Source organism: Mustela lutreola, chromosome 14 (genome assembly GCF_030435805.1).
Source record: "Mustela lutreola isolate mMusLut2 chromosome 14, mMusLut2.pri, whole genome shotgun sequence".
NCBI lineage: Eukaryota > Metazoa > Chordata > Mammalia > Carnivora > Mustelidae > Mustela > Mustela lutreola.
In genome coordinates this window covers 16406767-16433977 of record NC_081303.1, presented here as the reverse complement: position 1 = coordinate 16433977, position 27211 = coordinate 16406767, and the positions used below count along the sequence as shown (strand labels likewise).

The 27211-nt window shown below is 56.8% G+C and overlaps 1 protein-coding gene across 1 annotated transcript in view; it reads right to left on the bottom strand.

The window, feature by feature from the left end:
- Positions 1 to 545: 545 nt before the first annotated feature.
- Positions 546 to 27211, bottom strand: part of QSOX1 (quiescin sulfhydryl oxidase 1) — a 34839-nt gene continuing 8173 nt past the window's right edge. Inside the window, exons 3-12 of the mRNA XM_059145601.1 lie at positions 20005 to 20050; positions 19354 to 19456; positions 17791 to 17881; positions 15489 to 15634; positions 13432 to 13566; positions 11263 to 11392; positions 9074 to 9196; positions 8137 to 8284; positions 4583 to 4762; positions 546 to 2384 (exon numbers count right to left, since the gene is read on the bottom strand). Coding sequence (XP_059001584.1) covers positions 1624 to 2384; positions 4583 to 4762; positions 8137 to 8284; positions 9074 to 9196; positions 11263 to 11392; positions 13432 to 13566; positions 15489 to 15634; positions 17791 to 17881; positions 19354 to 19456; positions 20005 to 20050 — 1863 coding nt within the window. The 3' untranslated portion in view covers positions 546 to 1623. The remainder of the gene's footprint in view (positions 2385 to 4582; positions 4763 to 8136; positions 8285 to 9073; positions 9197 to 11262; positions 11393 to 13431; positions 13567 to 15488; positions 15635 to 17790; positions 17882 to 19353; positions 19457 to 20004; positions 20051 to 27211) is intronic.

Here is a 27211-nt window from a genome sequence, read left to right as displayed (position 1 = left end):
CCCACCTGCTCTACCCCGTGCGAAGGCCATCTGAGCTGAGTGAAGATGTCAAAGAGAAAACCCCAAATCGGATTGAGGCTCCTGCTCCCCCTTAATGAGGTTCATTATCAGCAGCTCTGAGCCTTGTAAAGCCTGCCAGGCCCGATTAGGGACAGGCTCTCCAGTCGGGTTGACTCCTCCCTATGAAAACAAACCCAAACCGTCTCCTTCCTTGAGACGAGAATGGGAGGCGTGGCTGTGGCGGGCTGGGCAGGTGCAGAGGAAGGTTCCGGGAGCAGAACCGGAACTCCAGGGAGGCTGGGGGAACAGGAGGCAGCGGCAGAAGACCTCACCAAGCTCTGTCCCCGGCACCCCTGGAGATGGAAGGGGCTTGGGGCCGGAGGGCTCCGGGGACCGTGGAGGAGGGCCAGGGCACCTTGTCCCCTGCAGGGTGGGAGCTCCGTGAGCCAAGGGCCAGCACGTTCGGCTGGATTCCCACAGATGCTGGATTCTGTGCATTCTGGACTCAAGGTCTCCAAACAGCAACTTAAAGAACACACCAGGGCTTGCTTTAACAAAAATAATTTATTCCACAACCTTCCCAAGCAGTGGGGCAGAGTGGGAATCAAGCATGTGTACGGAGCCACCTTCCCCGCTGACCCTTTGGACCTTCAGGAGAGAGGATACCCTCCCCCCTTACTCCAGCGCCCTCCGCATTCAGAGACTAACATCTGTTTTGGAGGCCAAAATCAGAAGACAGCAGACCCAGCTCCAACAGGGGTGAGTCCGCTGGGGAGGAGCCAAAGCGCATTTGAAGCAGCCGTCTTTTCCCTGAAGTGTCCCTCTCCCCTCACAGCTAAGCCCAGAGCCAAGGCACTAAAGACACCAGCCCCCAGCCCTAAGTCCCCCGCTAGCCCCGCTCAGGTCCCGCCAAGCTCACCACCCAGCCCCGGGGCCCTCACCCGTCCAAGCCCACACCAGCGCCAGCAGCGGAGCTCTGGGGAAGGACCCAGAAGCTCTCCTCCTTCCAACCCTGACCCCAGGCCTCACCTGGGAGACCAGCAGGACTCTCAGAAGCTTCCAGACCATCCCCTCCCCCACCCTGGAGATCCGAGGGGCTGGAGGACACACAGGCCACAGAGGGCCAGGGGCAATCCTTCCTTCTCTGGCACAAAGGCCTCTTTGCATCTGGAAGGGAGCGGGATGGATGGAGCTCGGGAATACAGTGAGGAGTTTGGCTCTAGCCCACTAGGCTGGAAACTCTCCTCTGGAAGGGGAACCCGGGGATCTTTGTCCTTGGCTTGCCCCAGTTTTTAGGGCCAAGACCAACTGGAGACACGGAAGCTTCAACGAGAACAAGGAGGAACTTCAAATAAGGTAAAAGAGAGGAATTTGGTGCTAAGCCTCCCAACCCCTCTGCCCAACACTGCCCTCCCCTGCACTGTCAGATGAACACAAGCCCTATGCATGCTTTCATGTCTATGGAACATTCCTTCCCAGAAGGCCCCAGGAGGTCCATTGGAGCAACTGGTTTCTCTGGATTTCCCTGGACAAGGAACACGGGGAGAGGGGAGAGGAGCAGGGGGCTGGGAGAGCACCACAAGTGGCGGCTCCCGGCCCTGCCCCTTCCCCAAGTTGAATGGTTCAGGCTGCTGGGTGGCCAACATGGCCCTTCAGCGCCCTAATCCTGGCCCGGAAGTAGGTGTAGACGGCCAGGAGGCCCATGAAAGACAGGGAGTAGAGCCCCACACAGAGGCTGATGTCCAGGTGGGAGAAGTTCCCCTCCAGCACCTGCAGCCACTGGCCCTGGCCCCGCATGGGCCCCGCCTCTGGCTCCCCCTCAGGGATGCTGGCCAGCTGCTTGGAGCTGCGGCCCACTCGCCGCAGCTCCGAAGGGGCTCTGGGTTGGCTCTTCTCGGCCAGGAACTCCTCCAGCAGCGTGGCTCCAGTGTCTCGCCTGCTCACATGCTGCCGCCCCTCGGACTGCTCCACCTCATCCCTCTGAAGCTCCGCTACGTGCTCGGGCGACCCCTGCTCTGGCTCGGCCGTGGTAGCCCCGAAGCCAATGAGCACATCCTGGGGCTGACTCACCCCGAGTCTCTCTACGACAATATCAGGAACAGCGGTTCCGGGGGACTCTGTCCCCAGGCCCACCACCATTGCCGCCTTCGCAGGACTCAGAGTGACATTTCTGGCTGCCATCCTCTGGGCAACCATCCGGGGCCCCGGCCGAGAGGAATGCGTGTCCAGGACCACATTGCTGGGCGAGAAGTGGGTCTTGAGAAATCGCAGAGTATTGTTCAGGTCCCACACAGCCGTCCCCCGGAGTTCATTGTGGCAGGCAGCACAGAGCTCACGGGGCGGCCACTGCACCTTGGGGAAGTGGGGGTCTTCGCTGGCGGCCCCTGGGGAGGGAAATACACATGGAGGGGCGGTGAGCCCTCAGCCCACCTCGGAGCCCAGACCCCATTCCTCCTCAGAACGCTCGCTTTCTCATCAGCTAGAAGGGTGCCCCACTGCCCTTGGAAATGATGTGTGGGCGGGAAGCCCTGTAAAACCTAGCCCAGAGGGGCACCTGGGTAGCTCAGTGGGTTAAGCCTCTGCCTTCGGCTCAGGTCATGATCCCAGGGTCCTGGGATCAAGCCCCTCATCGGGCTCTCTGCTGAGCAGGGAGCCTGCTTCCTCCTGTTTCTCCCTCTGCCTGCCTCTCTGCCTACTTGTGATCTCTCTCTCTGTCAAATAAATGAATAAAATCTTAAAAAAACAAAAACAAAACCAAAAACAAAAACCTAGCCCAGGGTCCGTGGAGCCCAACAGCAGTGCTGGGGCCGCTCTGGCCAGAGGACTCCTACCCCGCAGCCACCATAGCCTCCTAGGGACGGACAGCGGCTCCCTGCTGCCACTTCCTTACTTTTGTAACTTAAGGGGAAAATGTGTGTGTGTGTGTGTGTGTGTGTGTGTGTGTGTGTGTGTGTGTGTGTGTGTGTGTGTGTGTTTTGAAGATTTTATTTACTTCACAGAGAGAGAGTGAGCGAGCACCAGAATGGGGAGCTGCAGAGGGAGAAGCAGACTCCCTGCTGAGCAGGAAGCCAGACGCCGGACTTGATTCCCGGACCACCCTGAGATCATGACCCGAGCTGAAGGCAGACACTTAACCGACTGAGCCACCCAGGTGCCCCGGAAAATGTTTTAAAACAAGAGTTTGTGGCACATGGTCATTCCACAGGTGTTCTCCTGTATGCCACAGCAGCCCTGGGGGTAGGAGTCAGTGGGATTTCCTGCTGGAGGGGGGCGAGAGGGACTTCCAAGGGGGAGCATAGGGGTGCCTGGGGGGCCTGGGTGGGGAGGAGGGCACTTGGGAGAGTCAGGCAGTTACCGACGGCTGACAGAGCGGGCAGAGTCTCCAGCGGGGCTGCCGCTAGCTCCCGCCCAGGGTCACCCGGGCACATCCACCAGCCCAGCTCTCTTGGAGGAGGCACCTCTCCTACAGGATTTCACAAGGGCAGAGAAAGGTGCTGGCCAGAATGGAAGTAGTGGCAAGTGAAGTCAAAGTCCGAATGGTTATTTTGGGGTGGGGACATCGAGTAGATTCCAAGGGTATCATGAGAAGCAGTAGTGACCAGCCTTGCCAAGTGAGCCCTCTCCCTAGTGTGATCTGGAAGGACCCCACTGCAGAGGTCAGGCTTCTGGCTTCTTTGGGGCCCCTCCAGGAGAAGCCCCAGATCGAGCCTCCAGCAGCAGCTGGGTCCCCGGGGAAGCCGGGAGCCTGCTGAGGTCACAAGGCTGGAGGGTCAAAGGGAGCATGTGGCGGTGGGGGGTGGCAGGGAGGGAAGGGGTGAGAAGAGAGACAGGCTCCCGTCTTCCTTTCAAAGCCCACCAGGAGGCCCCAGGAGACAGCAGCCTGAACTGCCACCTGCTCCATTCAGCTCCTTTAACCTCCTTCGGCTGGGCGGGAGGGGGTCAGTCGGCCACATGCTCTCCCCTCTCCCCGCAGATAAGCCTGGGCTCCCGGCTACAGATGGCCCCCTCCCCACCCGCTTCTTGTCACTCTGGAGTCTGATGCTTCTGCCTGTTGGACACATCAGACTCCTGTGCCTGGGGAACAGAAAACGCTGGAAGTGGGGACCCTCAGAAAACAAGGCCTCCCCCTATGGGAACTGGTCCATTTTTCCGAGGCAGGATGTGGTCTTTCCTTTCCAGCACATTTCATTGCTAGACCCTTTCTAGTGGGTGGAAAAGCCCAGCTCTCTCCTCCCTGATGGTGTGAGTAAGGAAGGAGACAACAGGCAGAGGAAGAGAGGGACCCCAAGAGTTCCAAGAAAGGGGCTCTGGTGCAGGGGAACGAGGGAGCAGTGGCATTGGAAGACCACAGCCCTAGAGTGTCAAAGCCTCAACTTCCTCACCTGGAAAATGGGTCCAAGACACTGCCCTACCTCAGCAGCGCAGGCAGAGCATGCAGAAGGGCTCTGTGCACAGTGAAACACGGGGTGTTACCTCAGGGGCAATGAGTGTCCTGCCTCCTACCTTTGGTCCAGGTCCCCAAACCTCCTACCTCCCTCTCCCTCTGTGGGTGACTCTGGCCTTGGAGGGGGCCCTTCCTTACCGGTGAGGCGATTGTTGACCTTGTTGTGGCTGGACCAGAGCCAGAGCACAGCGCTGTTCAGACTCTCCACCCGGTGCATGGAGGCGGCTGCCATCTGCTCGAAGTGGTTGGCGCAGTCTCGGCAGCCGAAGAAGAAGCGCACGTAGCTGCGGATGGCCTGGAGGACCTCCTGGGCCTTGGCTGCGGGCAGGAGAGGGCTGTGCCTGTCACAGCGGCTCACGGGCCGCCCGTGCCCGCCAGCCCCACCACTGTGCCTGCTGCGGGCCCACCTTCTGGGGAAGGGCCCGCAGTCTCCTTGCACACCCAGCTGCCTTCCAGGGGTCACTTTAGAGTTGACCCCATCACCTCCCAAAGTCCTAAATCCGTTTCCTTTCTCTGCCACTCATCCTGGTCCCTGTCACCGACCGATACTCGGGATAAAACCCAAACTCACCAGAAGGACACTGAGGCTCTTGGAGAGCTGTCTGGAGCACCCGCCCCCGCACCCCTCCTGCGCCCAGCCCACTTTAGGCTTCCTGTTCCCTCAGGCACTGCCTCAGGGGTCCCCCTGGATCCGGCTCGGCACATCCCCCGCTTTGTCTCCATCTCCCCTTGCCTCCCACTCTCTCCCACGGGGCCCCCGGCTTGGCGTCAGCACGCACCTTTGAATACTCCCCTCACCTCCTTGCCCTGACCCTGGGCTCCCCGAAACATGTGTCTCTTAAACACGCCTTATTCGTCAGGCCAGGGGTGGCAGCAGGACCCTCCCTGCTGTGGGCTGCTGTCCAACTGTCCTGTTGCGGGACCCCAGCCCCTCAAAACCAAACTCACGGTCCCACACCTCCCACCCCCTGATTCTCTGGGACTCCCCGCCCCGCTCCGTGTCCTGCTCACGGCCACTCCCCACCACGTCACTCCTGGTGACGTGAGCAGCCCCGAAGGCCAGGCCTCACCTCCCACCTCCCGGGCCTCCTCAGTGCTGCCTTATCCCGGCCCAGCCGCCACGGCCCCGCAGCTGTCTCCCCTACCCCGACCCTGTGCTCTGGAACCTCACCCCTTCTGGCTTCCTCAGGACTTCACCGCTGTACATATATATTCTTTTGTTGGCACGTCATTGATTTCTCCCTTAACAGGACCAGTAAAGACAACTGCAATAAAGACATCCCCTCTCTGACCCCAGAGCCTGCCCCGTTATCTCCAATTTCTGGCCTCTTAGTCTCTCTTCACCCGTTCTAGCCAGGCCCTTCTCGCTGCTGCCCCACCGCAACCACACCTGCCAGAGAGCTCCGGGCCTGGCAGCCACCACCCCCCTCCCCCCCCACCGCAGGACTGTGGCCCCTGCCCGGCCACCTACACCTCCTTCTTCCGACATGGTATTTGGAAATTGCAGTAGCTGCTCCTTCTCCGCCCCCTTCGCTGGCTCCTGCTCCTCGGCAGGGCCCCAGAGGCTGCACACCACAGAGCCCAGGCCTCCGCGCCATCCTCTGCCCGCCTGGTCCCGAGGCTTTGCCTATCACCCGCCATGCTACTGCCCACAAGGTGTACGACTCCGTTCACACAGCTAGCGGGCACAGACCACGGAGCCCCCCACTGTCTATGCCCTCCCATCTCTCGGCTCATAGAACCATCGTCCACCAGCTGCTCAGGCCCAACGGCTCTGGGGTCCATGCTGGGTCGTGGCTCCTGCATATGCTCTCTGTCCAGTCGGCCACGGCTCCTCCAGCACCACTTTCAAACACTCCCAAATCTGACCACTTCCTCTACACGCCACCTACCGCTCTGGCCTGGGTTGCTACCGCCTCTCCGGGGTGCGTTCCACCCCTGCCAGGGGCAGCCCGCCCTCCACCCAGCGGTCTCTAAGCACCCGTCCAGAGGCATCGCACGGCGTTGACCGGGAAATCCCAACCACTCCTCCGCTGAGACTGCCAGGCCCGCACCCCCCCAACCTCCCCCACACTGGGCTCTGCCACTGGCCTCCTTTTGGGGCTGCAAACACACCAGATTTGTTCCTGGCACCTGCTACTCCTTGGCCTGTGTCACGGGCCATACTGTGTCCATCCGCACGCACACGTCACGCACGTCAGAAAGTGACTGTATTTGGACAAAGAGTCTAAAGAAACAATTAAGGTCAAATGAGGTCACGAGGGTGGGTTCTAAGCCACAGGACCGGTGTCCTTATAAGAAGAGGCAACCTGGACATGGCACACACGCAGTGAAGACCCCACGAACGCTCAGGGAGGAGACGGCCGTCTACAAGCCAAGGAGAGGTCCCGGCAGATACTGACCCTCCTGGCACTGGACCGCCAGCCTCAGGAACTGGGAGAAAATAAGTTTCTCTTGGGAAAGCACCCCCGTGTGTAGCACTTTGTCGGGGCAGCCTGGAAACCTCTCTTCCAGCCGGGGGTCTGCGCAGGGCCACCTCCTCAGGGAAGCCTCCCAGAGCCATGAGGCCCCCCTCCTTCGTCTCTCCTCCAGCCCCCTAGTGCGTCTTCTTCAGGACACTCATCACCCTACCCAGATGAGGTACCTGTAAGGTTACTGCCTGTCTCGGGCCCCTGCAATGCTATCCCCTGAGGCAGGGACTTCCTGGCTTGTGCACCACGGGACCCAACCCCGGGGCTGACGGACTGGTCCTCTAATCCCCTCTGCTTCTACTGGGATGCTCTCCCTCCTCCCTCGCTCAGCTCCTGCTCCTCCATCAGCTCCAGCTCACCTCCCCCTGCCCCTCCTCACTGCACGGCCCCTCCCCGGCTCAGAGCCTTGGCCCGCTGCACAGCAGCTCTCTGCCCCCTGCCCCTTGCCCCCAGAGAGCGGGGTGCTTTCTGGCTCACCGACACCTCCTCCAGGCTGACCCCGGTGATCTAACCCTTAGTCAGTGGGGACTGAACTGGACGCCTACCCTTTGGTCGTGAGGTAAAGGTATAAGGCAGAGTGAGTGGCAGAGGGCAGCCAGATGGTTTGAGGAGGGCATAGGGCACAAGGGGCAGTGTGTTTCCCCAGCCTTCCTTAGAAAACGATTTTTCAGGGGCGCTTGGGTGGCTCAGTTGGTTAAGTATCCAACTTGATTTCATCTCAGGGTTGTGAGACAGAGACCCCATTCAGCTCTGTCTGCTTAAGGTTCTCTCTCTCTCTCTCCTCTGACCCTCCCACTCCCCAGCTTGCAAATTCCCTCTCTAAAAAAAAAAAAAAAAAGAATGATTTTTTTCGTGGGAAACAACAACAAAAAAATTGTTCAAAGTATGTAGTATCAGCCATGTAGACTGAAACAGACAAAATTCCTAGTTTTATAGGAGTATAAGAAATAGAACCACAAATTTATCACCAAGTTCTAGAAATAAAGCAAGCTTATGGCTCCAAGAAAGCCAGAAAGAATCTTACACCCCTGAGCTTGCACAGGGTGCCACCCTGGGGCTGGGGACAGGAATGGGTGGCCGCTCCTGGTCCTCCCCGTCCCCCGTCTGGGCTGAGCACACGTGGCCAGCTGCAAATGCAGAATCAGCTACCTCTGGGCCTGCGACACGAAGCCTGTGGAGGGCCGGGCCGGGCCGGGCAGGGGGCACAGGCCTTGGGCTCACCTGTCTCTTGTGAGTGGTCGAAATTGTGCCGAGCTGCTTGCACCGTCAGGAAATGGAAGAGGATCCACAGGGAGCAGGGAAAGCCCCGGAAATGTGGCTCACTCCCCTGGCAGCCAACCCAGTTCACCTTCTCGGCGATGACAGTGCCCTGAGAACACACACGTGCCCGAGAGCGTATATGGGGAAGAAAGAGAATGGGATGGGCGGTGAGAGGAAAGAAGCTTCCAGGAGACTCGAAGGTCAGCACACAGCCCTGAGACGGATGAAGTCCCTCCCCAATTCACCACTGGGAAGGTGGCACCTCCCTTCCACTGGCTACGCCCATCAAAGGAGCAGCAGATTTTGAAAAGCTGTGACACAGACTGAGTCACATCCCTATTCTAGCCTCAATTTCCCCATCTGTAAAATGAGGGGTTTGGCCTCTGAGGCCCCTTCGAGCTTTGGCATCCAACACACTTGTACAGCGGGGCGTCTCTGCTGGCTGCACTGGGCCAGCTCTGCACAGAGCAGAAGCACAGGAGCCCGGACAGACAGGTGCCTCCAGAGAGGGCCAGACGGGCCTGGTGAGGGGCCTGATGTGGCTGCTGGCAGCTCCAGTGACAAACTTGCTCACACTCGGTCTTAAATCCCGGCCCAACCACCTGCGGGCTTGATGATCTTAGAGAGTTACTTAACCTCTCTTAACCTCAGCTTCTCCATCTGCTAAATGGGGATAAGAGCTACCTTCCGCCCATGCTGGGAAGATGAGATGAGATGTGCATGCAGACGGCTCAGTAAGTAGCGGTTTATTCATGACTGCTGGAAGGGCCCATCCGCGATCCTGGACCCCTTCCGGGATGCAAGTGGGCGAAGGAGGGCAGAGGCCACAGGGTTAACCCCTTCTACCCCCACAGTCACTGAGGACAGGGAGAAGGTCTTCAGTTGCCCCCAGACTCACCTCCTTCCGGTTGTCCAGGGCAGCTTTAAAGAAACCGTAGGGGATTTTCTTTCTCTGCTGCCTCTTGAGCCAGTCATTTATGGAATGCAGGAAGTTCTGGACTAAGGGCTGGCCGGGGAAGTGCTGTGGGAGGCATAAGGAGAAGCTGGGGCGGGAGAAGCAATACCCAGAGCTCCGCGGTCCCACAGAGGGGAGGGGGTTACAGAGGTGAGGAGCAGCAGTTTCCTGAAATGCTCCTAAGCCACCAGGAAAACATTCTTCCTCAGACACAAATGCGGTTCGTTACCTTTGCTCTAGGGCACCTGGCCAGGTGAGGGAAGGGGAGGGGAGAGGACAGAGCTCTAAGTGAGGCTCTAAGTGAGGCTCAGCCCTCAGGCCTCCCTCTCTCCAGGCTGACCCTGACCGCACACTGCCCCTGGGAGGAACCTGAGCGCCTGGGAACCTGGGCCACGGGGTCCTCTCTGTGGGCCATCTTCTGACAGACCAGCTGACTGCCTGCCGGGCGAGGCTGGCCAACAGCCTTTCATCTGTATTCCATGGGCTGCTGGTGGGGACAAGGCGGCCCGGGGGCTTATAGCCAAGGTCCAGACCTTGCTGGTAACTCCCAAGAGTCTCCGAGGAACATGAAAAGCTACTCTGACAATAAGTCAACTGAAATCTGATTAGTATCAGCACTTTAAAACCACAAGGACTCCAGGAAGGAGGACAGATGTGCGTGCGTGCACACACACACAACACACACCCACGGGCGGGGGAGGGGGCAGGAGAAGGGACGGACACCAGCAGAGCGGGTCAGATAAAAAACCACCAAGACACAGGTCAGGAGGACAAAGACACCGAGAAACTTGTGGAAGAAAAAGAGCAGAGAACGATCGTGAAACAGAAAAGCCTGCCAGTGGATCCGGTCCCCGGAGGAAGCCATTACAGATTCCCATCAAACCTCCAGGGCTGGCCACTGGCCCTGAGGGAGAAGGGGGTGGAAGAATCTGGTCTCTGACACGCTCCGGCTCCGGCCTCTGGGCTCTCAACATGAATTTACAGCTTCAAGTCAGCGTTTCTCACTGACCTTCGCCCATCATCCTGACTTGGACCCTTCCTCCTCCTCACGCCCCGGTGTCAGGAGGAAGGATGAATTAGGGGCTCTGGACTTCAGGGAGTCACCATCTGCCTCGAGCAAGAAACGCTGGTGACCGCACGCCACCCAGTGGCCAGTCATTCCAGCTGCTTCTAGGAGAGAGCAGGGACCTGGGGGAGGGACCAAAGGCTCTGGCCTCAGGCTGTACCAGCGCCACACAGAGGAGCCAGATGGGCCTGAAGGCCAGGACAGGGGTGAGGCTGGCAGGCAGTTCCTGCTGGGGAGGCACAGATCACCCCCAGAGGTAGCCCCAGCTGCCCGCAGACCTGGCACCCGGGGACCGAGGGTGGCTGTGTCAGCAGTCAGCCTGCAAAGGGGATCGGAGCCCACATCTGACTCAGCGGTCCTCCACAGCCCGGAGCCTGGGGTTTTAAGTAGGGCAGCACTAACCAGGGATCTGGAAGCAGACAGAAGGATGTGGGGAGTGGGGAGGAGACAGGTGCCGAAGGAAGGGGGCCTGCATCTCACCTTCACGGAGCTGAGCAAGCTGTGTGGCAAAGAAAGGACCACGGGCTCTGGGGCCAGAGATCTCAGCCCAGGTCCTCCTGACACCTCCTCACTGGCAGGCATGAGGCAAGTCCCCTGAACACCCTGGGGCTCTGAAATGGGACTAACACTTGCCATTGTGCAAAGGCAAGAGGATTAAATGCCTGACACACAGCAGATCCCCGACAGGCAGGAGCTACACTGCAGAGAGTAGCCATGTCGGCTGGAAACCACAGAGGAACAAGGAAGGGGTGGCCAAGGAGCCGGTCACACTATGACCAGTGACTGGGAAGGAAGAGAGGAGATGCAGAAAAGCCTCTTTCCTTCCCTGTGGCATCTGCGGGTCCCGCTTCCCCAGTGACCACGGCCTCACTCTATGCTTCGACTATAGTGGGGGACCCAGGCAGAATCCGCGGGGAACATTCCGGGGCATCTGGCCCTACCCTACCCAGCCAGTAGCCTGGGGCAGCAGCCCGCAGTGGACCAGGACCGCTGTGGGTTCAGGTGTCCAGCCAGATCAGGAGCTCCCAAGGGAGGTGCAGACAAGGGAGGCTGGGGCCCTGCTCACCTGGGCCAGCACGGCCACGAACTTTTTCAGGGCCACCAGGCGCTGCCCCTCCAGCACAGAGAACTTGCCCACTTCCACCCGCAGGATGTAGTGCAGCGCGGATTCCAGGTCAGCCATGTAGATCTTGGAGCTGAGGACCCAGAAGGTGGTGGAGAGAGAGAGGGGTGTGAACCATAGGCTGGAGGCTGGGGATGAGCACCCAGGGCTACAGGGAGGGAAGGGGAGGGCCACTGCCAATGGTCACAGAGTCCTATAAGTTAGCACTGGGCTCTGCCACTAACCAGCTCTGTGACCTTGAGTATATTACTTAATCTCTCTGAGCCACAGTTCCTCATTTACTATAACAGATTTACTATAACAATAAATTGCTCACGGGAAGGCTGCTGAGAGGAATAAGTAAGAGCAGAAAGGCAAGCCACTCAGCAGCTCCTGGCACGAAGTAGGGGTCCCCTCCATAGGCTCAGGGCCGGCCCCTCCTGGGACTCACTGAAGGTGCTTTTAATCAGGTGGCTGGTGGAAGGCTGAGTTTTGCTCCCTGTTCTGAACAAAGGCCCCTAGGGACAGAGAGAACAATGGGTGCACCCAAACAATGTGGCTCTGGAAAGCTGGGCCCTCTTGGAAAGACCAAGGCTCCGGCTGCCCTCCGAGGCAGGGCATGGTGGGGGCTGAGGGTTAGGAGGGCAACTGGCATATCTTTATTTGGGGGCTCATGTCCTCACAGCTGCCAGGCCTTGGGTAGTGGGTGAGGCTCCTGGTCACACCTCTTGGGCCATCCCAGCCCCGGGGGAAAGGCTGCAGGCTCCAAGCTGGCTGCCTCATCCCGCACCCATCCTGCTGGCTCAGGGTCTGGGCTCGGGCTTCTGTAAGAAAGGGCTCGGCACGGTGGCTGCTTCTCTACCCCTGCCTCCTGAGGCCTGGGTTCTGGCCTCAGTTCTGGGAGGCAACTCAGTCCACTTTCTGGGCCTCAGAGACCCCACCTGTAAAGTGAACTGGTTACTCCAGCCGCACCTACCTCCTAACGCTGCAGGGAGCCAGCAGGGTCACTCAAGGGGTCAGCACTGTAAACCCCTGTGCTCTACCCTCCAGGCAAAGGGCCCTCTCTAGGCCCCACGGGGGTGTCCTGGGTTGGTACCTCTCCATTCTTGCGGTCTGGCCCCTGACTTATGGGATAAGGTATGGAAGGTGCCCAGCACAGAGTTCGGCACCCGAGGCCCGTAAGCGTCCGCTGTTATAATTTGAATGACGGGAATCCTCATCTGTGAATGACCATGAGGACAGTTCCCATGTCTAGGTCTCTGTTTCCTTCTTACCCAATTTACTAAACATCTCACTTCCTACCCTGCAAGTCCTTCATGTTGGGATGCAAACCCTCTGGAAATCAGATGACCTCTCCTTCAGTTCTCTTGTACAGTCTCCTTGTGGAGGCCACCTTCCCGATGCGGCTCTGGGCTGCCCGGTCAGCCATTTCTCCTTGGCATACCGCCGGGTGCCAGCTTAAGAGACTTAGAGCCCCATCTCCTGCCCAACGAGCAGGAATTCTACTGCAAGGGCAGAGCCAAGCGGCCTTGGAGAGAAAAGCGGCTTCCTCATGGTTATGTCTGTGCACAAAGATACAGGCTAGCCCAGAAGGTAGTGAGCTCTCCAGCACCAGAGGCATTCAGATGAGGTCAGTGACTTCCTGGAAGGGGCTGTAAACTCTGGGGGAAGGGACTGCATATCTGCATGTGTCTGAATTACAGTGCCTAGTGGGTAGCAGGTACTCAAACACGTCTGCAGAAGAGATGGCTGCTCGGGTGGGAAGTTGGTCAGAAGGCCACAGGGTATCCCTCCAAGCTGATCCCACTTGCTCTTGAATCGTGTTAAGTTTAAGGAATGTGGGCTTTGGAAAGTGTTCACTCCATCACTTACACAAGCAAGTGCTGTCTGGCACCTCCCACAGTCAGTAGACACGGGGCTGGCCCCTGCGTGCCTGCGGCTGATCCCAACAGCTATGACTCTTCTGTGTGTGGTCAGCAGCCAGGAGAGCCCAAAGGCCAAGGCCAGCCTTCAGGGGGTCTGGGATTGGAAAGGCATGTGCTAAGCTCAAGACAGGGACCAGAGTGTGGTATGGAGGCCGGGGCTCTGGGATCGGAGGTGAGGCTCTGGGGAGGCAAGGGGGCGTGGCCTTACCGATCTGCGACTTTCCACACAGTGGGAGCTATTGTGTGAGCAGTGGTTGGCACAACCTTGGTGGGGACAGGCTCCCGGGGGGCCCTGGAGAACCTCTTCAGGTAAGTGGTGTAGAAGGACCTGGATTCCGCAAGCCTGTAGGGAAGAAACCAGAGGGGAGGCAGTGGATATGGAGAAAGAGACCTCAGGACAAAATCATGTCAGGAGAGGAGGCAGGTGGCTCAGCTGACAGAAGTGTTTATTTTTTTAATTTATTTTTTAAAGAGGAGGAGCAGAGGGAGAAGGAGAGAATCTCCAGCAGACTCTGTGCTGAGTGTGGAGCCCGACATGGGGCTCGATCCCATGACCCTGAGATCACGACCTGAGCCAAAACCAAGAGTCGGATGCTTCACCAACTGCGCCACCCAGGCGCCCGTTGACAGAAATGTTTATTAAGAAATATTTGAATCTGGGGCACCTGGGTGGCTCAGTCATTAAGCATCTGCCTTCTGCTTGGGTCTTGATCCCAGGGTCTTGGGATCGAGCCCCACATCGGGCCCCCTGCTCAGAGGGGAGCCTGCTTCTCCCTCTCCCACTTCCCCTCTTGTGTTCTCTCTCTTGCTGTCTCTCTCTGTCAAATAAATAAAATATTAAAAAAAAAAAAAAAAGAAATACGTGAATCTGGTTACATCTCATCCTCAGTGAGGTCAAACCAAGGCGCTCAGGCCTCACTTTAGCCTTTCCATCCACCACTCATGCTGTGGAAAGGCTCTCCGACACCATCTGAGGCCCAAGCCCCATCTGGAAAAGCGGCAGGTCTGAGAATTCCTCAGCCTGCCCTGCCTGGAGCAGCTGTGGGACGGAGCTACTTCTGCCCATGGACGGGATGCCTGGGTCTGACTACCTTTGCCAGAGACCAAAGGTGGCTGCCCACTCAGGAGCTTGCTTTGAGGTACCAGAGGTGGCCCAACTCCCCAAGGAAATCAAGGGGGTTTGATACCTGATTTTTTAATAAAAACAGGTAGTAATAACAACAACGCTAAATTCTCCAATCCTTGTACAATCCTTTTGATTTCTTTCTCTCTTCTGACAGAGTCCTCAGGGCAGGCGACACCTCCTGGTCACGGCCGCCTGGAGGGAGAATGTGAAGACCAGCAGCCACATGATGGGACGCCCCAGGGGAGCTGGCACCGGGAAGCATCGCTTTCCACTCCGCTGTCCCAGCCCGATGTTTATCGCCGAGCAGATGGCTCAGGAGCAGCGTCGTCACAAACAATTTTCCCCTCCACCAGCTCCAAGTGAGGAGACAATGCCTCCTCTCCCCACCAGGACTGGCACTGTCTGTCCCTCCCTGTCCCTCTGCAGCCCACGCTCCCCTCCCCCGGCAGAATTCCCTGGTGAGGCTGGCCCAGTGCTGGTTGGTCACTGGGGCCGGCAAGGGCCAGGGGCCACCCTGCCGGGCCTCCGTCCGGGATGGCGCTAACGGCCCCGCAGGGCAGCTCATTGGGCACCTCAGGCAAGTCTCGGTCTCCCCGGCCCTCGAGCTCCTGCCGGCAGGAGCCAGGCGACATCAATCATCTGCCCAGGGAGGGCACCAAGGCACCATCTGGCGCCATTTAACGGGCCATTCAGCAGCAGGAGCCTGACAGAGGGGCTGAGGCTGGCCTGATTGTTTTCTCTTGGCATTTTGGAACTGGCTATTGTCTAGCTCCTAATGAACTTTTCTGCAATTAGAAAACCAAAGGGAGGGAGGGTCAGGCATATCTGAGTGCCTGCCAGGCCCACAGCCTGCCAAGGAGTCTGTGAACCGCAGAGGATGGGGACTAGAGCCAGGGCTGCCAGGGCGATGGCACCGGAGCAGTGGCAAGTGCACCAGGGGCCCGAGATCGGACTCCTGAGCCGGGGGACCGCGTGCCTGGCACTGCCCACCCACTCCATGCACAGGCAGCGGCTTCTCCTGCACAAGGGGGCTCCTCAGAGCGACTGCAGGAGGAAGAACGAGGCAGGCTTCTGTAGGCGGGAAGGAGGGATGTGGGCAGGGGAGAAGAGAGGGGGACGGAGGGACACACAGCACTCACACGTGGACCCGAGAGGCAGAGCCATTCCGAAACAGCAAGTAGCAAGATGGGAAGTCAGTGACCCCGAACTTGCTCACCACATCGCCCTCCGTGTTCAGGACCCTGCGCACTGCTATGCCTTGGTGCTGGGACAAGTCCAGAGTCACCTGTGGAAACAGACAGACATGTTGCGGGGGGCGGGGCCAGCCACTGGGCAGAGGGAGCCCTGGGCGGGCACCATCCAGACTCTAAGCCTTCTGGGGAGTGGACGAGTGTGCCGGCAGTCTCCTGCCACCAACCACAACTACCCCACAGGCGACAAGAGTCACATGCTGCCCAGAACAGGGGCCTTGGAACTGTGCACACCACACGCCTTGAATTTCCTAGGGCAGTCCAATCTAATACAATTTTCTTTCCAATGAAAGTAATTTGTAGAAGGCATAATAAAATGTGGTTTCATTTTTATTCTTATATTTACAAGGCTTTCTATCTCTATTCCAAATCAGAAAAACATACTTAGACATGATTTTATTTTTAGAAAGAAATAAGAGGGAAAACCATGTTAGCTAACATTTATTGAGATGGTATTATGACTGTTTATGGATCGCTTCACTGAATCTTCAAGATAATGCTATGAGATGGGAACTATTATCAGGAGACCAAGCCGGGGGCTGCCTCTGTTTGTATCCTGGTGCCACTGGCCTAAACCTCCCCGACTCCATTTCTTTACTTGCAAAACTGGAATAATAACACACATACCAACCTCAGAGGAATGTTAAAAGGACCGAAGGGGTTAATTTTTTGAAATGTGTAACAGTGACTGGGGCATGTATAAGTGACTGGGGTATACAAGTGTTCATTAAAAAACTAAAATGCCTTGGGGCGCCTGGGTGGCTCAGTGGGTTAAGCCTCTGCTTTCGGCTCAGGTCATGATCCCAGGGTCCTGGGATTGAGCCCCGCATCGGGCTCTCTGCTCAGCAGGGAGCCTGCTTCTCCCTCTCTCTCTGCCTGCCCCTCTGCCTACTTGTGATCTTTATCTCTGTCAAATAAATAAATAAATAATCTTTTAAAAAAATCAAAAAACTAAAATGTCTATTGCAAATGAGAACACAAAGGGTAAGTGGTGAAATCAAGTGTTCGGGGGACAGAGGCAGGAAGTGCCGGGACTGGGCAATGCATCCCAGTTCAAACTGGCTCCAGGGTCTGTGCTCTTGACTACTGAGCCCTCCTGCTTCTCACACTAACCATCTATGAGCATCTCTGCATGGAAACAGGGTCCCTGGCCCTGAGGGGCAGTAGGGAGAAGATCTGTTTCCAATGAACATTTATTAATCACTTCCTTGTCATTAGGCCTGGGCTGGGACCCCAGAAGGGGCAGGAAGTCCTTCAGCAAAGCTCCGTGCCCCTCCCCATCGCCCTCTGTTTCCTCTCTCAGGGCTCAGAGGCCTGGAGGCAGCCCGTAGCATCCTGGATATGCTTGAGGAATTTCAGGAGGAAAGCATTCGGAGCCAGTAGTGGTGTTTAATTTCATCTCCACCTCCTGCCTCTTCTGCATCCCTGCATTACTTTGGGACTTCACCTCTGGCCTGGCCCATCCCCCCTCGGCGGCTGGGAAAAGCCCACAAGGGGTGTAGAGAAGTCTGTGCGCCAGCGGCAGACTGGACAGCTCTCTGCATTAGGCCAGGGGAACGGATCTTTAAAAAGCACCTACTCTGCACCAGCTACCAGTCCAGGCCCTTCCCCTAACCTGCCTCATTTGTGCCAGCAGTGTTCTGAGGAAAGGGAGCAATCACACTTTCCAGACAGGGAAACGGGGCTTGGGGCAGACAGTCACCATGGGGCGGCAATTCACACCTGCCTGTTCTGTTACTGCTTCCTCCAGAGGCCCTGAACGAGCTCTGACCGCCCCTCCCCACACCCAGGCTCCTGTTCCGCAGGGGTGGGGCGGTGTGGAAACCACCAGGCTTGCGGCACTCACAGACCTGGTTCAAAGCCCTGCTCCAACCAATCCACCGGCCCGGGGCCCTTCAACCTGTTTCCCGGTCATCATCCTTAACTGCGAAGATTAGCGACTACGTGTGCCCGCACTCTAGTCCAGTGCTCAGTGAACAGCGGGTGTTAGATAAAAAAGACAAAGGTTTTCCCACGGAAAGGCCCAGCTCCCACACTTCCTGGGTCGTCCAGCAGGGGTCAGGCCAGTGCTGGGCTAAGGCGTGCATGAGGCCGAGACCCCAGAATTCGCCGGAACAGCCCCGCTCCTGAACTCACTGGGCTCTCTGCTGAAGCCCACCTTGGTGTTGCAGGGACCCTGGGGGGCGCTCACCTCTCTACCCAGGTATGAGCCTTCCTTTTCAAAGATCAGGGCCAAGAAATCTTTGTCGTTTCTCGCAAAGAATCCATCAATCTCCTTCAGCCTGCAAGAGACAAGAGCGGCAGTGACCTGCTGGGGACACCAGGCACGCCTGTCACAAAACTATGGGGGCAGCCATATATCCCCCTCCTGTTCCCACTCGAGGCTCCATGGAAGTCGCCCCCACCAGCCCTCCAGGGGCAGCAAGCCAAACCCTTAGTCTGAGAGGACGCTGCCTCTGCTTCCCTACAAGCTGCTTCTCCTTTGGTCCACATTTTGATTTTTTTTTCACATTGTTTCTTTTAAGAATCTGGAGTGAGTACGAGGTGGCCTGGGGAGGAGGAGGAGGAGGACAGGAGATGGGGGCTTTGAGACCAGCGGTCTCTGTGTTCTGATACGGGCAAGGCTGAGTGAATACGGACAATGTTCAGGACCCATGAGGTTGGCAGGTCTACCTGACCTGCTGCTTCTGAGATCCGTGGGACTGAAAATGCACCACGAAGGATGTATGTGCATGAGAGAGAGATGGACACGGTCACTGAGAAATGTAAGTAAGGGCAGGCGAGTAGGAATGTTTCCTGGAGAGAAGGGGTCTAGGGCAGCCCCAAACCACACCAAGACTAACACTGGGCCCAGGGTCGCTGTGGGAACCTCCAGGACTACGTGTGCCCGCACGTAGCTGATTTAAAAAAAAAAAAAAAAAATTGAGGGTTGGATTCAACCCCAACTGATGCTAGCAGCACAGTCTCTCGGCAGGACTACTGCTTTCAAGAACATGAGTAAATCGATGTGGGGGCCTGGAGCCCCAGCGCCTGCTTCATGAGCCTCCTCAGGCCCTGGGATCTTCCCTGCGCTCAGAGGCTGGGCTCCTTCCAGCAGTGCCTGCGGGTACCCAGATTTGCTCCTTCTTGGCAGGAATCCCTGAGGTGGGCTCTATCCTGTCTCAAGTTCTCATCTAGGAGGGCGAGACCTAGTGCTCTCAGTTTACCCTCTGTGGGAGAGCCGAAGCGAGGCACCGCACCCTTTCCTTCTAGAAGAGGCAATCCTGGGAGCCTGCCTGGCGGGCAGATGCGGGCCACCAGCCGCCGTGGCCCACCCCCCAGTCACAGCGACCGCTCAGAAAGATGACCACTTCCTCTTAGAGGCAGGGCTCCCTTTTCCTCTGAGCCTTCCTTCTTCGTCCCCATGTCCTCTCTGCCAGTGCCCCCTCTGGGTTAGATGCTTGAAGTCTGCTGCACCCCACAAACGTTCCGGAGCACAGGCTGTGAAGAGCAGAGGCAGGCAGGGCCCGGACAACCGCCGTCCATCTCTTCCTTCCCTTGCACCCTTTGGCCCCACGAAGCCAGGGCTCCAAGGGGAGGCCCTCCAGCAACAGGGAGTCTCCTACTCTGCTCCAGAGCGGCTCTGGGCTCTTACCCACAGAGGGTCTGTCCCAGAGACAAAGGCCTTTGTATCCCCTACACAGCCGCTACCCTCTCACTCCCAGGCCTGCGATTCTGGCCCACACCGCACCACACCTGCTCCAGCCCCGCATACCTGGCAGGCTCCAGCGGGGGGCAGGCAGGGGGCCACGTGTCACTATGGGACTCCAAGGCGTCAATGAGCCTCTTCCGCAGCGTCTCCACATCAGCACCAGCCACTGGATGAAGACGGACATGGGGGAGGGGGCGCATGAGGAGGGAGCAATAATCCCAGCGGCCTTGTCAGCTTTGCTGAAACAAAGGGCCCGGGGCACAGGCTAGTTCTGAGAGAAACAGAGCATGGGTCAGTCCTTCTCTATTAGAGCAGTGCGGTGGGGTCTTCTTCTGTGGCCCTAAGTTACACGAGAAGACCCATCCCTCAGAGGGCAGGAAGGAGCCCCTTGGCCTGGAGCCCGTGAGTGCTTTTCCCCGGAGGCTGTCTGCTCTGTCCCTCTGGATGCCAACCCCATTTTGACGTGACGGGTTAGCCTGGGTTCATGGCGACCCTCCCCTCTTCCCAGGACCCTGAATGGAGCAAAATAGAAGGGTTTCTTCAGCCCCCTTTTCCAGAAGGCACCATCCAGGCTGGCCAGGAAGGCCCCAGGAAAACACAAAACTCCATTTCCACTTAGGACTGTTTACCCTAAGGACCTTGCTGGGCTCTCCTCACCTCAGCAGGAACCCAACAGAAAGAAAAAGAAGATATTGATAACAGAAGGAGACCCACCTGGCAATGCTGATCCTGAGCCATTCTTGGAAAAGGCTTTAAAGAACTGGAAGCAAACACACAGGCCAGAGTCAGTAACACACGGAGCTAAGACTCCCACACAGGGGCCAGAGGGATCGGTGGCTGAGACCTGCTGCTCACTAAAGAGGCTGACTTCGGGCAAATGACTTAACTTTTTTGAGCCTCAGTTCCCTCGTCTGTAAGGAGAACAGGGAGGTATCTGCTCCTGGAGCTGGACGCTGATTCCTGTCCCCACCGTCTGCGCATCCGATCCCCACCCCCATGGCTCTGATGCACCCGGCAACACGCAGGAGCAGCCTACACACTCCACGAGTGGCGGACAGTCTCTCCGACTTGAAACGAATGAATGAAAACACTCATTGCATGACTGAGTGGATGAGGCTGACTTAACTGATGAAACAAAGTCATTTCATATGTCCCCCAGGGAGCGTCAGCTGCCCTCTGAGGCAATCTGTCCACCACCACCAGCGGCTGGTGTCTGTCCACGGAGAACTCCCAGTCTGGCTCGGCAGACTCCCCGTGGAGGGAGGGGTCTCCAGGTCAGGTCCTGCTGAAGGGGGCGCCTGAGCCCCTGCAGACACAAGTCCTGTTACAGACATGTCAACTGAACTCATCACTTTGTCCCCTTTCCCCATTTACAGGACACTCCGGGCTCAGTCTGTCACCTCCTTGGGCAAGAGGACAGAGAGAACAAAGACAACTTGTCAGAATCTGGGCTTCTGCCTAAGTGGAAAGTCTGCTGCCAGAGCTCTGGCCTGTGCTCTCGCGGGTTCAGGAGGGAGTACAGTTCAGTGGTCCTGACAGACAGACAGATAGCCACCTAAGTGTCTGGCAGAGAGTCTGTGGGCCGGGAAGAAGACTCTTCCTGAGATCTTCTGGGGCCACCTGTAGCTTCCTCGGACATCTGCTGCAACGGCATGGCCATCCTTCTGGACTTCTCCCAAGCTGGTGGTTGAGTGCAGGCCCCGGGGTCTACCGGACCTGGGTACCAGACCTGGCTCTGCCATACCCCTGCAGCGTGACCTTGGGCAATCCCATCTCATCTTTAAGACAGGGATGGCGCCATCACCTCAAGGAACTGCTGTGAAGACTCAAAGATAAGTCTCCAGTGCTTGTGGCTCATGCATACAGTAGGGGATCAATACATGTTACCTGCAGGGTGATTATCACCCTCTTCCCTTGTTCCACCTTCTAAACGCTAGGAAACTCTGATCAGGGGCACCTGGGTGGCTCAGTGGGTTAAAGTGTCTGCTTTCGGCTCAGGTCATGATCCCAGGGTTCTGGGATCATGCTGCCCCCGCATCAGGCTCTCTGCTTAGCAGGGAGCCTGCTTCCCTTCCTCTCTGTCTGCCTGCCTCTCTGCCTACTTGTGATCTCTGTCAAATAAATAAATATAATCTTAAAAAAAAAAAAAAAAGCAACACTGTATTTATTTAGTCATTTGTAGGCAGGACACGAAAATCTGGACATCACCGGCCCACCTTCCCGTGTCTTATCACCTGCAACCTTCTCCTGTTCCCCCGGCCCTTACCCAGCTCCTAAGTCCTGCTGTTTTATCCTCTCTTCTTAGACCATCAATATAAACTTTTATTCTGGGTGGAAACCATCTGCTGATACGTGCCATGTATATTTGTAATAATATCCTTTGCAGTCACTGAGCAAATTTTGAGTGAGATTATACGTTACCCTAACACTTGTAAAAACGCTCACAAGTTCCCTGAACGGTGGGAATTCAGGGTGGACCCGCGCAGCTACAGCTGTTGTTTTCAGCAGCGCGGTCACTTTTCTCAGCCACCACAGCCTCCCCCGGATCTGAGCAGGTGCCTCACTGTAAGGGGGGTGGTCTTACCTCCATCAAAAGGCAGCCTGCTGGCCCCTGGCTGAGTGTTCTGAGGGTGGTCGGGCAGGAGCCCCAGCAAGACTGACCCAGAGGAATGCAGGGACTCGGAGACACAGTCCTTGAAGTGCAGGGTCACGGGAAGTCCTCCCGAGTCCTTCCATGTCCCCCTGGGCTGTCACCCACAGAAGCCTCCCATCTGCCTTCCAGAGTGACGACAGCACTGGAGCTCTGGCTCCCACTTCATGTTCTGAGGAACTTTTTCCTGTCCATTAACCTCTCTTTCCCCTTTCTGCCAGCAACTTCCCTAGGCCCGCAAGTAGATTCCGATCCTTTTAATCTAATTTCTTTTAAAAAAAGGAAAAAAAAAGGGACAGGAAGGGCCGGCAGGTGGGAATCGAGAGACGCCCTCCTCCCCATTCCAGTTACGGCACGCCCCGACTCCCTGGGCTGACAGATTTCTCCAAGCAGTGTCTGCTCCGCCTCTCCAACTGCCCCTCTCGGACCCCACTGTCCCCCCCACCCACTTGCTTTCTCTGCCGGGTCTCAGGGTGGCATTGCCTACCCTCCCCACATGGCCGGGTCTGCCATGTTTGGTACCACATATGCCGATGTGCTCCTTCTTGGCTTCCTGTGCCACCTCCCTTGATTCATCCGGCACCAACCAGGCCAGCTTGGCTACCTTCCCGGCCTTCCCCTAGCCCTGTCCTAGCCGCTCCCCTGACTCCTTTCCTGTCTACTGCCCCCATGATCTCTTGCCCCAGTCGCTCCTACTCCCACGTATCAGCTCAACACTCTTCTCTGGGAAGTACTGTCACAAAGTGTGTGTGTGTGTGTGTGTGTGTGTGTGTGTGTGTCCATGTTTTTGAATGAGGGAGCAAGTAAATGAGTGAACAAACAAGCCTACTGTTTGTCTTCCTTGCCAACATCATGTACTTGGTCTAAATGATTTGCCATCAAATCATTTGTCTCAAGCCTTCACCTGTCCTAGACTTGCTTCCTCCTGGTGCCCTCCACACGGGTACCAGCCCCCCGACCAAGACCAAGTCATCCCTCCCCCAACCTGTTTCTCCATTTGTGTTCCCTGTCTCACACCATGTCCTCCCCGTTAACCAGACCAGCTTCTTCTCCCCCGCAACCTCCATCTGCCAGTCAGAGGACAAGGTCTATGAATTTGACCTTGTGATTCTTCAGCAGTGCTCTGGGCCGACTGCCTTGTCCGGACCAGAGCTTACCACCTATTTCCTAGACTAATGCAACAGTCCCTACAGTCTGTGAGCTCAGAAATGTTCATCTGCTCCGTCTTCTCATTCTCCAACTGCTCCTCATTGCATTTTGCTTAGTGGCACCGTTCTAGTCTGATCGTGTCCCTCCTCCTCAAATCTCTTCCACGACTCCCCATTACTAGTGAATAATGTCCAAACTCACTGTGCTCAAAGCCTTCCAGGATCTGACCTAAACTCTGAAACACCTTCCACTGGCCTTCTTTCCGACACTTCGGCTACGATGGGCCTGGAACCTGAACTTTCTTTCCTTTCTTTCTTTCTTTCTTTTTTTTTTTTTTTAAGATTTTATTTATTTATTTGAGAAAGAGATTACAAGTAGGCAGAGAGGCAGGTAGAGAGAGAAGGAGAAGCAGGCTCCCTGCCGAGCAGAGAGTCTGACGCAGGGCTCAATCCCAGGACCTAGTGATCATGACCTGAGCTGAAGGCAGAGGCTTAACTCACTGAGCCACCCAGGTGCCCCGAACCTGAACCTGAACTTTCTTGAGGACAGGGCCACACTTCGGCATCTCGGCAAGCCCCACAGTGTCTAGGACACGGAAGTACTCACAAGACATCTGTTCAGTCCAACAGAGAACCCCTCTATCCTTTGATCACCATAGATGCTCATGTGAAAATCATATTAAAATCTAGTCAGGGCACATTTTTGTCCTCCTATTAAAAGGCATCCTTCTTAAGTCAGCTGTTGGAGGCGTGTGCCTCCCCAGGGGAAACCACCACCACTCCTTGGGAACAGGTAATTAAGATGTCAGCAGTGAGTCTTTTTTTTCCAGGAGCGGTTGTCACCGGGACCCTTTCCCTCCATCGCTAGCGTCTGCCCTCCCCAGCGCTGGTGCTGCTGGAAGGCCTCCACGGCTCCCCAAAGGCACGAGGTGGGTCTTACCAAACTGTCAAAAATCAACACCAATATCAAGGAGCACCTGCCTTTCTAGGAGTCAAGGCTGAACGGGCAGCGCGCTTCCCAACAGCGACCATCGATGACACGAGGCCCAGCTTTTAAAACAAGTTCCAAGGAAAACGACCCCATCTCCGAACAGCTTACAGTGAGCCCAGGAGGATCCACACGCCTAACCATTCCTACGCTGGAGACTGACTGTGGAGGAGGCCGGAGGACCGCAGGGGGCTGGGGGGCCCATCTCCTTCCTCCAGAGAGAGGCAGAAGTCACCCCCTAGGACCCCTCCCCCATCACAAGAGCCACATAAGGTAACAGCCGAGCCTCTGTACCCTCAAAGGGTATCCACCTCCCAGCCCTGAGTTCAGGGCCCTGCCACAGCCCTGCCTCAACCCTCCCCAGGAGCCTCTGCCCAGCCAGACCAGCCTTCTCAACTTGTGACACACTTCTGCCCACACAGGGCTTCTGCTCTTCCCTCCTCCCCGGCCGGCATTCCTCCCCTCCTAGCCCAGACCCGTACATCCTCCAACACTGAGTGGAAGTCCCTCCTCTCTGAGGGAAAGGGCTCAGTGAGCCCAGGTGAGCTCCTCTGGCATCTACCGCATACGAATCCCTCACCACCTGCCGGCCCCCGGCCAAGTACTCACTCAACTCACTCAACAGCTGCTGATGGACAGACAGACAGACAGCCTAAATGCAGCGCCCACAGAGGAGCTACTGGGAGCTCCACTGGGTGACTTAGGGAGGAGACAGGACAGCGGGAAGGAAGCCGAGTTAACTGAACTCCAGGTAATACCACACGGTGTCTCCTCCCTCTCGCGTGTAAGACCTCACTTCACACTTGGCAACAATCCTATTAGGTATAGATACTATCATCCCACTTTTTACAGACGAAGGAAACTGAGGCCTGTCGCCGAGGCACTGTTAAACCCTCTGAGTCACATCTAGTACATACAGAAGCTGTGGGGCCAGAATTTGAACCCACATCAATTACCGAAGAATCTTGCAAAGGGGAAACTTCTGTCCTCTCCCACCCCAGCGCTGATGCTTTCTGCAATCTGAATCCTGGCTGGGCCTTTGGCTACAAGGGGTCCTGATGGATGACCCCCTGAGGGCGCTCCTGTGGCCCACGGCAAGGCCCCTCCCCCAGAGTTCCAGCCTCTAGGTTCCCTAAGCGCCAGCCGGAACCTGCTGCCAGCTCGTCCCTCCCAGCCTCCCCCACACCTTTGTTTTCTTCCGGTCTGAAGGGCCCCTGACACAGCAGGCCCTGCAGGGCTGGGTGTTTGCTAAACAGGCTGGGCTAGTGAAGCTCACTGCCTGCAAATGGTGACAAGGGGCAGGAGGCGGAGGAAAGGGACAATGACACATGTACCTGGGGGTGGCCCAGACTCATGTGTGGGTCTGTCTCCATGATACCAGCAACACTCTCTCTTCCCCTGTTCAGTGTGTGCCCTCATCTTCGAGTTCTCACAGCCTTTATGCATAGGAGTGAAGACCCGCCCAGTCCCAGGGGCGCAGCAGACAGGGCCACAGGGCTCTCTCTCCAGCCCACTGGCAGCCAGGCTGACCTGGAGGGCCTGCAGTGCTTCCCAGGGAGTCCAGCCATGATGCCCACAGGCACGCCAGACTCTCTGGAGATCTGCATCTGTTTGAGCAGCCTTTTGCAAACATTAGAAGCAACCTAAACTGTAGCATCAATTTAGTGAGTTGCTAGTATTTTTTCAAAAAAAAGTAATTTAAAAAATATATGGAATAGAAAATAGCAGCGTGTACTGCATTTAGAAAGAATATCGGGCGCCTGGGTGGCTCAGTGTGTTAAAGCCTCTGCCTTCAGCTCGGGTCATGATCCCAGGGTCCTGGGATCGAGCCCCACATCGGGCTCTCTGCTCAGTGGGGAGCCTGCTTCCCCTTCTCTCTCTGCCTACTTGTGATCTCTGGTCTGTCAAATAAATAAATAAAATCTTAAAAAAAAAAAAAGAATGAATATTGTTTTATGAAACTTTCGAGCTGGTGATCACATACAAACCAACTTCTGGATCTCTCTGTGAAGAGTACGTATCTTACTCGGTCGTGCCTTAGAGCAGAGACCCAGCCGGCTCTAGAAGCACTTGGCCCCTGGGGTAGAGGCCAGAGCACAGGGCACTGAGGGCCTCTCTCGGCTGAAACTGAACTGCCAGGCCCAGCCAGGCACTGCCCGTGCGGAGGCTGGGGAAGGTCCAGACGACCGGCTCCCAGGCCTCCCAGCTCTCCTCCCACAGCCAGCTGGGCGGGGCAGGACATGATTAATCATACGAGGCATTCGGGCTGCGTGGGCTGCGTGACTTGGGCAGGCGCTGGGAACTTGGGGACCTCCCTCACACCCACCGAGCCCCGGTCTCTCCCAGGTAGAAACACCAAGCCCCGGGTGCCAGGTCCCACAGAACCCGCCTCCTCCCGCCAGATGTCCTCACCCAGCCCTGGCACCAATGCCCGTCCCATTCCCAGGGGGCTGGACCCCCACGGCCAATCTTCGCTGAGAGAAGCAGCAGCCTGTGAATGAGGACTCTTCCAGACACACTGGTTTTCCCACAACTTTTCACACAGGGCTGCTCACCCTGGTTCAGCCAAAGCAACAGAGATCCTCGTCTGCCCCCAGAGAGTAATTTGGAATATTTTCAGTTACATGTTTTGGGACTAGGATATGGCAAAGCAATTGCCCTGCCAGGGAGGAGGTGTTTGACTTGAAAGAGATGACTGATAAGCCATCTCTCTCCTGGGACCTCTAAGTGATATGGCAGGACCTGTTCGCCAGACCAGCCCGGTCTCGGCTAAACCTGGGGCCTAGGACTGGCCCCGAGTGGTAACAAGAACATTGGACGGAGCCCTCTCAGCCTGTGGGGATCTCGAACCCAGCAGGATTTCACTGGGCATGAGGAACAGAAAGGTCACATGGAGTTCAAGCTGGACATTCCTGCCGCAGCCTGGCTTTCCAGAAAAATTCTCTTGGAGTAATTAGGCTGAGATCCGGCTCATGGTTCTGCTTGGAACTTGAGGACCCTGAGCTCAGATATCTTGTTCAGGGGACAATACTTGGCAATTTTAGCTTTCAGAGGCCTTTCCGGATTATTCTTAGTGGTTATAGAAGAAATGCTTTTCTAGATGCCATTCTGGTAGAAGGAGGCTAATTACAGCTG